We start from the raw sequence: 16,673 nt of genomic DNA on the forward strand, positions 1-16,673 counted from the left end.
CTGCTTCTGAGACCATTTTTGATAACCCTCGGTTACCTCCTCCATACACCAAGTGTAATTTTCTCTCTGCTATACTTCGACCAAGATCGATGGATGCCTCAACGAACTCTTTATGTTTGCCATAAGTAAATCCAGAAAGCACACAAATGTTCTTGAATTGTCTATTTGGAGTAGCTGCCATTGGAATATTTCTCAAAAACAATTTGTGAGTGCTTAACAAAAAGTCATATTTAAAAATCTTGGTGACAGTGGGTCACAACTGTGTATGAGGTAGTATGTCAGTGTCAAATAACGCGTAAAGCACATGGCTCGCGAGTCAAAAAGGAAACAGTAAAAAGGAAAAAGCAAACAGTAATAAGGAAAAAGTAAATAGTAATAAAATTATTAAAGACAATAATGCACACAATAAAACAATAGTGAAATAAAATAACAGTAAAGTGAAAGGATATTTACAGGTAGTTGCGACTGTGGCTCACATATTCCTCTGGTTTTACATCTAAAAACGACTTGAACGCCCTCTATGGGTCGAGGATAGGCTTCCTATCCAGTTTTCTTATAAACTGGCAAACATGGTCATTTATAGTCAGATTCCCGAGACTATATCATGCATGCTCTTTCTGGAATAATGGCCATAACTGGAGAATCGCTCCTTGCACATATCCATTGGGATGCGTTTCAAGAGACAAAAGGATATCATCCAATGACTCCTTATTCAAGCCATCCCTAATGAATTGAATCTTATCTTCCCTGTTATCAGACACCATTCCTAAAGAACATGGGTTTTTATTGCAACTCATTCTGGCACACTTATGACAAGCAACAGAAATTTTTTGAGCTCGTCGTTTTCTTGCATAATTTCCTTTACCACAACCAGGCATGTATGCAATAAATTTTGGAGGTAACTCACCTGCCGATCGTACTTTAGCCTCGATTAACCAACGGATGTCAGCAGGTATGTTATTCCTCATGAGTAATCGCATGCGTTCGGACCGGGCTTTATAGATTGTAAGGAGGGCATTCTGAGGAAGTGAAGGGAATCGCTTGTGAACCTTTGCTAGAATCTCGTTTCTGTCCATACCTTCGCCTCTGAATATCAGTTATTATGGGAAACTGAAGTAACCGACTTGATTGTCACGGAGTACCGTTATCCACCACTTCACCGGGGTAACAAACTAAAGCACACAAACAGAAAAATAAATTAAAATACATAAAGAAAATTAAAATCGTCCTCTTATTGAATTTACCTCAAGCTCCAACTGGATGTCGTAAACACTTCTCTTAATGTCTCTGAGTTGGTTTTCTAAACCCTCAACATAGGCTATTAACTCTGGTGGCTGTAGAGCCCAAATGCGATGCGTTTTACAAAATTGAATCTGCCTTTTGAGATGAGTTTTGACACGTTGAAGTGGTTTTAGAATGTTCAGGAGGAACGGTCTAAGTAAGGTACTCATGATTAAAAATAATAAGAGAAAACTTAATAGTTAAATAAACACACTTATGCAAAAATAATTTCAATTAGCAAAAGAATAATAAAAAGAAAGAAAGAAAAATCAAATTAACTAAAAGAAAAAAAATCAATTCAAATCTAGTGGGTCACTCAAATTAATTTCGGTGTTTTCTCCATGTGGTTGGTACTCTAGATATGGCTTTCATCTTTGACCATTAACTTTAAACGTGACACCGTTCTTTGGGTCCTTAATTTCAATTGCCCCATATGGAAAAACAGTATGTACAATAAATGGGCCAGACCAACGAGAGCGTAACTTACATAGGAATAGGTGCAAGCGATAATTGAATAAAAGCACTTTCTGACCTGGGGTGAACGATTTTCTCATAATTTGCTTGTCATGGAAGACTTTCATTCGTTGCTTGTAAATCTTGGCATTTTCGTATGCGTCATTACGAATTTCTTCAAGTTCTGCCAATTGTAATCTTCTTTCTGGGCTGGCTTGCTGCATGTCAAAGTTAAATTTCTTGATGGCCCAATATGCACGATGCTCGAGTTCCACAGGTAGGTGGCAAGCTTTTCCATACACTAACCTCTGGGGTGACATCCCAATCGGGGTCTTGAAAGCCGTTCTATATGCCCATAATGCATCATCAAGTCTTAATGACCAATCTTTTTTGTCCGGCCTCACCGTCTTTTCTAATATGTGTTTTATTTCTCGATTGGAGATCTCAACTTGGCCACTGGTTTGCGGATGATATGGGGTCGCCACTTTGTGTGTGATTGAATACTTTGTCAAAAGAGCTTTGAATGCTTTGTTACAAAAGTGGGCACCACCATCATTGATTATTGCTTGAGGGAATCCAAAGCGTGAGAAAATATTGCTTTTCAAAAATCCTATCACCACCTTGTGATCATTGGTTCTGCATGGAATTGCTTCTACTCATTTCGATACATAGTCAACAGCAACCAATATGTATTGATGGCCAAAAGAAGGGGTGAAGTCGATACCGCATACATAAAAAATCATTCTTCGCGTAATACTCCCCATTCGTTGACACCTATCACATGAAGAACAGAAAGTGTAAGCGTCTTGAAATATAGTTGGCCAATAGAAACCACATTGTAAAACTTTAGTCGCTGTTTTCTTAGCACTAAAATGGCCTCTACAAGCTTGTTCATGGCAGAATGAAAAGATATTATGAATTTCATTTTCTGGGACACATCGTCTAACAATTTGATCTGCACAATACTTGAACAAATAAGGGTCATCCCAAAAGAAATTCTTTATCTCTGCAAAGAATTTAGCTTTATCTTGCTTGGTCTAATGCTGTGGAAGTTTACCTATAACAAGATAATTAACTATATCAGCATACCAAGGTAATACTTCCACACTCATTAATTGTTCATCTGGAAATGACTCATTCAATATTAATGGCTCTGTAATTGTGTCAAAATGGAGACGAGAGAGGTGGTCCGCTACAACATTTTTGTCCCTTTCTTATCTTTGAATTCCAAGTCAAATTCCTACAAAAGTAACACCCAACGAATTAGTCTAGCGTTTGCATCTTTCTTTGTGAGAAGATATTTAAGAGCAGCATGATCTGTGAATATAATTATTTTACAACCAATGAGATAAGATCGAAATTTCTCTAATGCAAACACTACTGCTAGCATTTCTTTTTCAGTAGTTGAATAGTTCAACTGTGCATCATTCAATGTCATACTAGCATAATAAATAACGTGGGGAATTCGATCAACTCTTTGTCCTAATACTGCTCCTACTGCATAATCAGATGCATCACACATGAGCTCAAATGGTAAGCTCCAGTTTGGGGGCTGAATGATGGGTGATGATGTCAACAACTGCTTTAGTTTTTCAAATGCCACAAGACATGAATCATCAAAGATAAAAGGTACATCCTTAGCAAGTAGATTGCATAAGGGTCTAGAAACTTTGCTAAAATCTTTAATGAAACGTCTATAGAAACCAGCATGCCCAAGGAAAGATCTTACTTCTCTGACTGTTTTGGGTGGAGGAAGATTAAAAATGAGATCCATCTTGGCTTTGTCAACCTCAATACCTTTGCTCGAAATGATGTGACCGAGAACAATACCTTATTTTACCATAAAATGGCATTTCTCCCAATTTAAGACCAAGTTCTTCTCGATACATCTCTGCAGAACTAATGTTAGATGATGTAAACATTGATCAAACGAATCACCAAAGACTGAAAAGTCATCCATAAAGACTTCAAGGAATTGTTCAACCATATCAGAAAAAATGCTTAACATGCATCGTTGAAATGTAGCAGGTGCATTACATAATCCAAATGGCATTCTCCTATATGCAAATGTGCCAAAAGGGCAAGTGAAAATGGTCTTATCTTGATCTTTTGGTGCTATGGGGATCTGATTGTATCATGAGTAGCCATCTAGAAAACAATAAAATTTATGGCCTACTAATCTATCAAGCATTTGATCGATAAATGGTAAAGGAAAATGGTCTTTACGTGTGACAGAATTCAACTTTCTATAATCAATGCATACACGCTATCCTGTAGTCACTCTATTGGATATCAATTCATTATCAGCATTCGTAACTACTGTGACTCCTGACTTTTTGGGGACAACTTGTACAGGACTGACCTATGAACTATCAGAAATTGGGTAAATGATACCTGCATCTAATAGCTTAAGGACTTCAGTTCTAACAACTTCTTTCATGTTAGGATTTAACCGACGTTGCATTTCCCTAGTAGATTTAGCATTTTCATCAAGATGAATGTAATGCATGCAGTCTACTAGGTTTATACCTTTTATGTCTGCTATGGTCCATCATAATGCTCATTTGTGCTCTTTTAAAACATCCAATAACTTACCTTTTTATTCATCATTTAGGGATGATGAGATGATTACCGGTAGAGTACTTTCTTCTCCCAAAAATGCATATTCCAATGTGTTGGGCAATGGTTTGAGCTCAAGTTTCGGTGGTGATTCTGATGAGGGGATGAGTTTCTTCTCTGATGGTGCTAGTTGTTCAACTCTTGACTTCTATTTATTAGTGTCCAAGGATGGTGCGGAGTCAAGTAGGGCGTTGACCTCATCGACTGATCTGTCAATATCAAAATCCAAACCAAAGTGAGTTAAACATGTTTGTAAATGATCATCACTAAGGTTTGAAATAAAAGTGTCATCAACTAATGCTTCAATTAAATCCACATCAACAATTCCATCATCTGCATTATGAGGTTGTTTGGCAATGTTGAAGATGTTCAGCTCCATAGTCATGTTGTCGAAAGACAACTGCATATTTTCAGTCCTGCATTGAATGTGAGGATCTGCAGTTGCCAAGAAAGGTCGGCCTAGAATAATGGGGATGTGCTTCTTTGAATCCTGTATTAGTTGAGTGTCAATTACAATAAAATCAACAGGAAAATAAAACTTGTCTACCTGGATAAGCACGTCCTCCACAATACCACGAGATATTTTCGTGGACCGATCTACAAGCTGTAACACCACTAGAGTTGGGTGTAATTCTCCTAGTCCAAGTTTCATAAATACTGAATAAGGCAACAAATTTACACTAGCTCCTAAATCTAACAAAGCATTCTCAATTGTGTGGTTCCCTATACTACATGAGATAGTGGGGGAGCCTGAGTCTTTGCATTTTAAAGGAATTTTATGTTGGAATATAGAACTAACGTTTTCTGTTAAAAATGTCTTCTTTTGAACATGCATATTTCTCTTTTTAGTACAAAGGTCTTTAAGAAACTTGGCATAAGATGGAACTTGTTTAATAGCATCAAGCAAAGGGATGTTAACACTTACCTGTTTGAAGATTTCGAGAATCTCACCTGTGGATTTTCTCTTCTTTCCTTTCGCTAACCTCTGAGGAAATGGAGCTTTAGGAACATATTCTCGTGGGTTAGTTTCTTCTTTTTCCTCCGGTGGTGAGTCCTCAACATTCACAGGCACAATTTGATTTTCTTTTGTCACCGGCATCTCCACTTTATTGTCGACTTATTTTCCTTTTCGCAAGGTCATGACTGCTTTGACCTCTCCATGCTACTATGGTGAACTGGTACTTGTTTCATGTACTCCTTTAGGAGTAGGCACTGGTTGACTTGGAAACTTGCCTTTCTCAACAGTCATTGCCAAGGTCTGAACTGAAGTAGCAAGTTGTCCCACCATCTTCTCGAGACTTGAAACTGATTGAGCTTGTGAGTTGAAGCCTGCTCTTAACTCATTTCGTGGTCCATCAATGGTGCGGTTTTGTTGCTCAATCGTGGAGTGAGTAAGATTCTTGAGATTCTGGAATGAATCCTCCCATAGTATGGGTTGAGAGTAGTTCTGGTTCTGATTGTATGGTCTAAATGGTGGCTGAGAGGCTTGAGGAATTTGTTGCATTGGTGGAGCTGGAGTTGCTGGTCCATTCTATTGGAATCCTTGAGACCATGAAAAATTGGGGTGGTCTCTCCATCCAGGGTTATATGCGTTGGAGTATGGGTTGTAATTTGATGGCTTTCTCATTACACCTATGGCATTGGCTTGATCTGAGTATGAGTCATGGTCATGTGGTTCTGTTGATTTAGCAGTCGATAACGATGCTATTTGTCGAGCAAGACCTTCAAATATCTCCTTGACTTCTTTGATTCCCGAAGTTGACTCGCCAATTTGAACATCATTTACTCCCTTAATTCTTCTAGTATTCCTGAGTGATCGACTCCGTTATTGGAAATTATCGGCTTGTCGCTGGAAGAATTCTCAAATTTCTTATGCACTTTTTGACATTAGCTCTCCTCCACTTGTTGCCACAGCCATTCTTGCACATTCGGCAATAATCCCTCCAAAACGTATTGGCATTGGTGTCATTTCTTGTACCCATGATGTGGACACTTCAAGAGTAGCCCATTGAATCGCTCCCATGTTTCGAAAAATTGCTCGTCCTCTCTCTAGGTAAACTCTGAGATTTCCCTGCGAATAGCATTGGTATTATGCACTGGGAAATATTTATTCAAAAATTTAGTTACCATTTGTTCCCATGATGCAATGCTATTAGCAGACAATGTATTAAGCCATGAACGAGCTCTATCCTTTAAAGAAAATGGGAAAAGTCTAAGTTCTACATCATCATCTGAAAAATTCTCATATTTAAATGTTTGACAAATAGCATGAAAATCATTCAAATGATTATATGGGTCCTCATTTTCTAGGCCATAAAATGTTGGGAGACAATTTAGCATACTAGGTTTTAGTTCAAAACTCCTAGCAGCTACATTTGGGTATCTCATGCATGATGTGCTCAAATTAGCTAAAGGACTAAAATAATCCTTAAATGGCCTCTCCTGTGGTTGCAAATCCATTTTATTTTTAATTTGTTTCTGTGTGCGAAGTGTTTTCTCAAGTTCAAGGTCTATAGGTTCAAGATTAGGTAATAATTACCTACGGCCATGCATGGTAACAAAACAAATAAAAATAAAGATGAGGGAGAAATTACGATACTAACCTTATCGCGCTATTACAACCTTACTATAAAAATACACAAAAAAATACGTGAAATAAATTAACTAAAAATTAAATTAATAAAATAAACAAAAATTACAAAGAAAAAATAAATTGAAAATTAAATTACAGAATTTTAAAGAAGAGAAAAAGAAAAGAAATACTAACCTCTAAATGCGGATTCACTTTTTTTTTTAATAAAAAATAAAAGAAAACAATTTAAAAGAAATTATTCACAAAAATTAAAATTACTTATCTCCCCGGCAACGGCGCCAAAAACTTGTTGTGCAAATTTTAATGTACTCGCAAGCGCACGAATCTATTGTAGAATAGACTAATGGTGTCGAGTGTCGATCCCATGAGGATGTGGATTTTAATTATATGTAGAATTAATTTTGTAAATGGGTGGTTGGATTTGTGGTGGAAGTGATTTAAATTATCCTAAAATTGAAATTGAAATGGCGAGAATAAATTGAAGAGCAATCTATTGAAATGACGTACTTGGGTATCTAGATTCGTTTCAACATGCATCATGGGCTAAATAATCCTTATTAATGCCAATTAAATCATGAGGGGGGAATCCACACCTCATGAACCACGCTCTAATCAATATGGTGCTAAGGGCTTATCGTGCCAAATAATAATAACCTTGTACTAGGCGGCCGGTGAAACCAAGGCGGTACTAGACAAGATTAGTATTATTTGTCGACGAGAAGTCAAAACATCAACAAAAATTAGAGGGGAAGAGAAAGTAAATTTACCAAATAAAGCCGATGACACATGTTGAGACTTCACCTTCAACCCAAGCTTGAAAGAAAATTAGCCACTCATAATTGAACTAAGGGCAAAATAAAAATTTATTAAAATACGTGGAAAATACAAGATGGAGAAGGAATTACAGAAAATAGAACCCAAAAATGGATTCAGAGATATCAAATTAAAGGGGAGAGACCCATTTTTATAGATACATGGAGTAAATCATGGTCATCGGATTAAAAATAGTTTGGACGCTCAGGATTGCGCCACGTCATCAGTCAACAGTACGCGGTTTGACCACGCGGATGAACAGTAACACGGTTTGACCCGGGTTGAACAGTAACGCGGTTTGGTTGAAAATAATCCCGTGTAATGCATGTATCGTACGCGAGATTTTTAATCCACTGATATGCTGCCACGTCACCATCAACAGTACATAAGAATTTTAGTCCAACAGGATCGTGACACCTCATCAGTCAATGCCACATCATCGGTCAATGCCACATCATCGTCCGTCTATGTGAACAGTGTCATGAACAGTAACGTATACAGTACCGTACACGTGAATAATACCGTACATGTGAACAGTGCCATTTTTCCTTTTATGCTCCTCCTAAGGTTTTCAACCGTCCTGATTTCAAAAGTGATGTCTGTTTTGCCATCTGATCTCTCGTTTATTGTGAAATGACTATGATGCCCCTAAAATACATAAAATACTTAATTAAAATAAAACACACGGAATTAAATCAAAATAAGGTTAAATTCATAAAAGTAAAGGTGTTAGTAAAACTTATAGCGTAAAACGACGATTTTCTCCTTTATAAACATACATTTTCTAACACTCAACAATACTCAACTTCCATTGTTGATAAAGTCGTGCATGTTTGTTTCTTGCTACTACATGCAATTGCTTCTCTATTTAACAAGAACGCATATCCCAAAGTCGACTTGCGTTCATCTAAATCGCTACCCCAGTCGGCATCTGAATATCCAACAAGTTGTAGACTACCTCCTTGATAACGTAAAGAATAGTTTGTAGTGCCTTTGAGATATGCTAAAATTCTCTTGACAGCACTCCAAACTTTTGACCAGGATTAGATTGGTAGCTACTCACCAGTCTTACAGTATAATTGATATAAGGCATTGTACACATAATGGCATACATAAGACTTCCAATGGCGTTTGTTTAAAAAGCTCTAGCCATTCTTTCCTTTTTTTGAGGCATCTTAGGGCACATATCAAGACTAAGAGATTGTCCTTTGGTTATTAGGGTATCCTTTGGCTTACAATCAGCTACATTGAATCTTTCAAGGATCTTCTTAATGTAAGACTTTTGTGACAGTGCTAGAAGTTTCCTTTAATAATCTTTGAAAATTTTGACTCTTAGGATATAAATTGCTTTGCCTATGTCTTTCATGTTAAAATTTGAGTATGGTCAATCTTTAATAATTTTAACAAACTATTTGTTGTTTGCAGCCAATATATATCGTCCACCTACAAAGACAATATTGCAAAACCATCTTTAAACCTCTCAATGTACGCACAGTGGTCTTCCTTAACAATATCGAAGCCATAGGAAACTACAACTTAATGAAATTTAAAGTTTTATTGCCTAGAGGATTGTTTAAGGTCATAGATAAATCTTTTGAGCTTGCATAACTTGCACTATTAGCCTTTAACAATAAAACACTATAGTTCTTGCATATAAATTTCTTCCTCTAGTTCTCTATTGAGAAATGTAGTTTTTACATTCATTTGATGTAACTTAAGGTCTAATTGTGTAATAACAGCCAAGATCAGTCATATAGAAGTAAACCTTATTACAGGAGAAAATGTCTCTTCATAGTCTATACCATTCTTTTAAGTATAACCTTTAGTGACTAATCTTACTTGTCTGGACTATAACTCTTCATAGTCTCTTCATAGTCTATACCATTTTTCTAAGTATAACCTTTAGTGACTAAGTATAACCTTTATATCTCTTGATTGTCCCATCCGGTAAGTACTTTATCTGGAGAACTATTTATTTCCAATAGCTCTAAGGTTGGGTGGAAGATCAACCAGGCCTCAGACCTCATTGACCTACAAAGACTCAATCTTTGCTTCCATTGCTTTCATCCACAAATCCCTAACAGACGATGTCAGATCTTTGTTAAAAGTATTTGGCCCTTTACCATCGTGTGAAACAATCATAAATGCTTGTCCCTTAATCTTAAAATGACGATGAGGAATTGGCCTATGACTACTCTTCTGAGTTGATTCCCTAATTCGAATTGAAGTTTCTGATGTTTTACTATCACTTAGAGTGGCAAACTTGAAGAGCCTATACTAGCACCAACACCGACGTTAGAAGTGATAACCACCTTTGGATCTTCCAACTCATAGAATTGAAAATCCTTATCAACTTTTCCAATGCTAGAAAATTTATTTTTTAGAAAATAACATCTCGTAGTTCTAGTTTAGTCACAGTTTTGCTTGCATGTTCACCGATGAACGTTTATCTTTTGGAGTGTTCCAAGTATCTAATAAAGATACACCTTTTACTCCTAACTCTCAATTTCCCTAACTTACGAGTGAGGTTATGAACATAAGCCATAGACCTTTATGGCTGTAGATGAGATAGGTCAGGTTTTCTAGTCGTCCATAATTCGTATAAAGTGGAACTAACTGATTTTGAAGGAATCGGTTAAGTACATAGCTGTTAACAAAGCAACTCAATAATAAGGTATTGAAAATTTGATTGCGCAATCATTGACGTAACCATTTCCAACAAAGTTCTATTCTTTCTTTTTGCTACTCCATTTTGTTGCGGAGTTCTAGAAATAATCACATGTCTATATATTCCTTTCTTATTATATATCTCCTTGAACTATTCTAAAAGGTATTGACATTCTCGATCAGTCCTCAGAACTTTAGCATTGCTGTCTAGTTGATTCTTTACCATGTTTATATATAATCTAAAGGAATCTAATACTTTTGATTTATGAGAAATCAAGTAGAAATAACTGAAACACGAATAATCATCAATAAATGTGATAAAATATGAGGCTCCATGTTTAACCCTTATATTCATTAGACCACAGATGTTAGAGTGAATTAATTGCAATGGTTTTTTTCGCTCTAATTCCTTTGCGGAATAGTTTTCACATATAGGCAATTCAACCTTAGTGAGTAGGCCGAATATGATCTCTCTCGCAAGTCTATGCATTCTTTTTTGCCCTATCTGACCTAATCTAGCATGCCAAATAATTGCATCTATCTCATTATTACTCGAAGAAGTAACATACAAAAAATAACTATTATCATAACTTGAAACAATCAAGTATTGTATCTAATATAATAAAACCATTGACCAAATGCCCAGCTGTAATAAGGACTAGATTTAAGAAAATCTCTAAAAAAAACACCATGAAAGTTATATTATATCCTAATTAAAAAAGGACAGGGAAACCAAGTTTCATCGAATCTCTAATGCATAAAGGACATCGTGTCATAAAAGAATGCGTCCACCATGCAAAGTCATTTTGCAGGTTCCTATTCCTTTTCTTGAACTCTAGAGTTGTTGCCCATGTATATCCATCTAGTTATTTGATTGATTCGATGATACGCCACAAATGCATTTTGATAATGAGTTATATGGTCTATTGCTCTTAAGTCTACAACCTACACAGGATGAGAATCAGTTAGGAGTATACAACCCGTAGTTAAAGTATAATTCAACAAAACAAAATTGAGTCTCACTTTTTTTGGCTTAGTGCTACTCACAAGAGAAATAACCAAGCTTGTTACAGTTGTAGTATTTTATCTTGGTTTTGTCCTTTTTCTCGTCAGGATGTTTACCCCTTGGGCACTTCTTAGCATCTAGCTTCTTTTTATTAAGATCAAATTTCTTACCCTTCTAGTTATACTTATGATCCATTTTACGATTGAAGCCCGAAGCCTTACGTGAGCTTGAATCAACCATATCAACACGATCAAAAAGGTTTGTCTACTTCAAGGCGCTCTGCCTCTTGTGTTTAGGTGATGTTTAATATCATTGAAAATTTTGATACTCTAATTATGAGTCATATTCACCTTCATGTATTCTCAGGAATCAGGTAGAGATCTTATTACTGCCTGAACTTATTGTTTATCAGTCAGAATATGTCCAGCAGACTTAAGTTCATAAACCATGTTCAACATTTCCCTCAGATGTTGACTAATAGTATGATTTTGGTGCTTTTGATAAGAATCGATCTTGATCGTAAGCCTTCGGAGCTTAGTGGTTGAAGTGCCACCAAACTTGTCTTTCAGAGTGAGTCACGTCTTTTAAGCAGGCTCATACTTTTCAAACTCACATATGAGGTCATCTTATATGCTACTCAACATCGTTATGCGAGCATTGTGTTGTGCAAATTTTAATGTACTCGCAAGCGCACGAATCTGTTGTAGTATAGATTAATGGTGACGAGTGTCGATCCCACGAGGAGGTGGATTTTAATTGTGTAGAATTAATTTTGTGAATGGGTGATTGGATTTGTAGTGGAAATGATTGGAATATGCTAAAACTTAAATTAAAATGGAGAGAATAAATTCTAAAATTGGTATTGAAATGGTGAGAATAAATTGAAGAGAATTCTATTGAAATGACGTACTTGGGTATCTGGATCCGTATCAACATGCATCATGGGCTAAATATTCCTTATTAATACCAATTAAATCATGAGGGGGGAATCCACACCTCATGAACCACGCTCTAATCAATATGGTGCTAACAGCTTATCGTGCCAAATAATAATAACCTTGTACTAGAGGGCCGGTGAAACCAAGGCGGTACTAAACAAGATTAGTATTATTTGTCGACGAGAAGTCAAAACATCCACAAAAACTAGAGGGGAAGAGAAAATAAATTTACCAAATTAACCCCATGACACATGTTGAGACTTCACCTTCAACCCAAGCTTGAAAAGAAATTAGCTACTCATAATTGAACTAGGGGCAAAATGGAAATTTATTAAAATACGAAGAAAATACAAGATGGAGAGGGAATTACAGAAAATGGATCCCAAAAATGGATTCAGAGATATCAAATTAGGGGGGAGAGGCCCCCTTTTTATAGATACATGAAGTAAATCATGGCCATCGGATTAAAAACAGTTTAGACGCTCAGGATTGCGCCACGTCATCAGTCAACAGTCCACGGTTTGACCACGCGGATGAACAATAACACGGTTTGACCCGACTTTGAATAGTAACGCGGTTTGACCCGGATGAACAGTAACGCGGTTTGGTTGAAAATAATCCTGTGTGATGCATGCACCATACGCGAGATTTTTCGTCCACTGATATGCTGCCACATCACCATCAACAGTACATAAGAATTTTAGTCCAACAGGATCGTGACACCTCATCAGTCAATGCCACATCATCGGTCAATGCCACGTCATCGATCCGTCTATGTGAACAGTGCCGTGAACAGTAACGTATACAGTCCCGTATATGTGAATAGTACCGTACATGTGAATAGTGTCATTTTTCCTTTTATGCTCCTCCTAAGGTTTTCGACCGTCCTGAGTTCAAAAGTGATGTCTGTTTTGCCGTCTGATCTCTCCTTTATTGTGAAATGACTATAATGCCCGTAAAATACATAAATTACTTAATTAAAATAAAACACACGTAATTAAATCACAAGAATGTTAAATACATAAAAGTAAGGGTTGTTAGTAAGACTTGAAATGTAAAATGACGGTTTTCTCCTTTATAAATATGCATTTTCTAACACTCAACACACCCCCCAACCAGCTTATTGCTAGTCCCTAGCAAATAAAGCGAAAACGAAATTCAAATTCAAAATGAATTTTTTTTTTTTTTTTTAGAAACACTTGTGTTTATTCAATCAGATTAATGATAGCAGTCAAATAAAAGTATAAGCATTATCTCCAGTTTAAAGCAACATCACACCCACATCAACCATCCACATGAATCAGCCCCGTAGACTTTGTTATAGCTACTTTCAAGAATGACATGTCAAACCCCAAAATCTCACTGGAAGTAGTGACACTCTTACAAATAAATTAAACCCAATAAAAATAGTCACTCCAATGAATGGTAATTGAGAGAAAATAATGAAGAAGTGATATCACATACTCTCACCAAGATGAAATAAATATGCCCTCAGCTTAAAAATAATACGATCTCAAGTCAAATAAAAACTGTTAGTCAACCCAATTTATTTATTTATTTTTTTATATGCACCACTACATCTTTTTAGCCCATATAACTAGCTTCTACTTCAGATTATAGTTCCCTAAAATCAGGAAGGACTTTTATTAGGATGTAACGTAGGCTAGGGACATGGTTAACAAAGAAAGGAAATAAGGAAAACAAAGTGTATGTTTGAGAAAAATGCAAAGAATTTTTTTATTTTTTTTATTTTTTGGAAGTTGCAAGGTGAATTTCACCTATTATTGTTATTTTTATTCTTTTGAAACAACAACTTTTGTTTTGTTTTGTTTTTTTTTTGTATAACTTCACTGAACAACATAATTATTTACATTTTCTCAAACATAAATAGGTGATGGAACTTATAAGATATCGGATAATACTCCAAATCGGAGTGGGTCAAGATAATAAGTTGACAAAGAAAATGTTTTTTTTTTTTAAAGGCTCAAAAGGGTTAACTATGGATATTTAATAAAAGGGATGGCTAGAAAGGCTCAAACGGATCAAAGATGGCATTTCCATCATCTTTTAGGGCTCTAAATAACCTTCCATATCTACTAGTTAGATGGGCCTCCAAATGTAGCAACACACTTTTTTTTTCTTTTTTTTTTCTTTTTTTTTTATTAAGGGTTAACTCAAAAGAAATCTAGAGATCGTGTATACAATAATAAACTGTTAAGCTGTATAAAGAATGAGCAAAAGGGTTACTCTCCAAGAAAAATGATAGGCTCAAAAACTCACTTGGTACTTATTATGACATGTTCATTCCTTCAAGCAACGCATATTTGTCTCTGACATCAACATGTAGAGTAGCAAACATAATGTAACATCACTTAAGGCCAAAGATAATACAAATACTAAAATTTGAAATTAATCATGTCATCTAATGTTAAAACAAATCACATAATTTTTTTTTTTAAACAACATTCTCCCCCCCAACCTATTCTAAACATGAAAGGAAAATATGTATGCAGAGATATGAAAATGATGCATAAAAACTAATTAGAAAAGTTACACTTAAAATGATAGAAAGCGAAAAATGATTTTTTTTTTTTTTTTTTTTACTAAGAAGATGCGTTTCTAGTGGCACTACACTCCATATTCAGCCATCTTCGACTCAAAAGTTGGAAAATGTATATTCATAGAGGAGAAATTAAAAAGAAGAAAAATAAACATCAAAACTTAATAAAGAAAAAGAAAATGTCTAATTTTTTTTTTTGAAATTTTTTTTTTGAATTTTTTTTGAATTTTTTTTTTCAAACAATGAAGATGCGTTTCTAGAGTAACTACACTCCATATTCAGCCATCTTCAACACAAAAAGTTAGCAACAGTTAGTTTCTACAACAAAAAATTAGTAAAAACTTAACCAAAATTCCACAATTGTCGACTATTCCCTCCCCCCAACCAGAACGAAACATTGTCCTCAATGTTTGAAATGAAAGAAGTAGAGTTTAGAAGACATCACCTGGGTGGTGCAACACAGAAGAAAATATTTACAGGCGGAGAGTTAAATCTAATTTGTACTTCTTACTGTGGCTACTGTTACCATCATTATTTGGTCGCTCCAACACAAAGGTCCAGGGGTCTGGCTCCGGTTTATAAGCTTGTAACATATCAAGTAGCTCAGTAGCAGTGTGAGCACAAATAAAGAGTTTTTTCACATTAGAAGGAATGAAATAGTTTTTTATTGCATGGTTAAGAAATGCGATAAAGCCATCATAAAAGTTATTGACATTTAACAAACCGATGGGTTTTTGGTGGATGTGCAGATGGGCCCAAGATGCTAGTGTGATAAGTGCCTCTAGTGTTGCAAGATCTCCTGGAAGGAAAATAAAAGCATCAGCATGATTAAGCATTTCAGTTATTCTTTCTTGCATACCTGAGACGACTAACTCTTCTCCAGTTGATGAGTCAGACGAACTGCCCAATGATTTTAAGACTCCTGGGATGATGCCTAACACTTGACTTCCTCTGATAAAAGCTGCTTCTGAGACCATTTTTGATAACCCTCGATTACCTCCTCCATACACCAAGTGTAATTTTCTCGCTGCTATGCTTCGACCAAGATCTATGGCTGCCTCAACGAACTCTTTATGTTTGCCATATGTAAATCCAAAAAGCACACAAATGTTCTTGAATTGTCTATTGGGAGTAGCTGACATTGTGATACTTCTCAAAAACAATTTGTGAGTGCTTGACAAAAAAAGAAATCACATTTAAGAGTCTTGGTGATAGTGGATCATGGTTGTGTATGAGGTAATATGTCAGTGTCAAATAACGCGTAAAGCACGTGGCTCGCAAGTCAAAAAGAAAACAGTAAAAAGGAAAAAGCAAACAGTAATAAAATTATTAAAAACAATAATGCAAACAATAAGACAATAGTGAAATAAAATAACAATAAAGTAAAAGGATATTTACAGGTAGTTGCGACTGTGGCTCACATCTTCCTCTGGTTTTACGTCCAGAAACGGCTTGAACGCCCTCTATGGGTCGAGGATAGGCTTCCTATCCAGTTTTCTTATAAACTGGCAAACAGGGTCGTTTATAGTCAAATTCTCGAGACTATATCGTGCATGCTCTTTCTGGAATAATGGCCATAACTGGAGAATCGCTCCTTGCACATATCCACTGGGATGCGTTTCAAGAGACAAAAGGATATCATCCAATGACTCCTTATTCAAGCCATCCCTAATGAATTGAATCTTATCTTCCCTGTTATCAGACACCATTCCTAAAGAACATGGGTTTTTATTGCAACTCATT

The 16,673-nt window shown here is 35.9% G+C and overlaps 1 protein-coding gene across 1 annotated transcript; it reads right to left on the reverse strand.

Moving 5' to 3' along the window:
- Window positions 1-9,790: 9,790 nt before the first annotated feature.
- Window positions 9,791-15,950, reverse strand: LOC127899929 (probable cytokinin riboside 5'-monophosphate phosphoribohydrolase LOGL10). Its single transcript, XM_052434076.1, has 2 exons — window positions 15,423-15,950; window positions 9,791-10,031 (listed from the first exon to the last, which is right to left on the reverse strand). Exons 1-2 carry the CDS (start codon window positions 15,905-15,907, stop codon window positions 9,791-9,793), a joined length of 726 nt encoding a protein of 241 aa, XP_052290036.1. The 5' UTR covers window positions 15,908-15,950.
- Window positions 15,951-16,673: the final 723 nt, after the last annotated feature.

This window comes from Citrus sinensis, chromosome 9, assembly GCF_022201045.2.
Source record: "Citrus sinensis cultivar Valencia sweet orange chromosome 9, DVS_A1.0, whole genome shotgun sequence".
Taxonomy (NCBI): domain Eukaryota; kingdom Viridiplantae; phylum Streptophyta; class Magnoliopsida; order Sapindales; family Rutaceae; genus Citrus; species Citrus sinensis.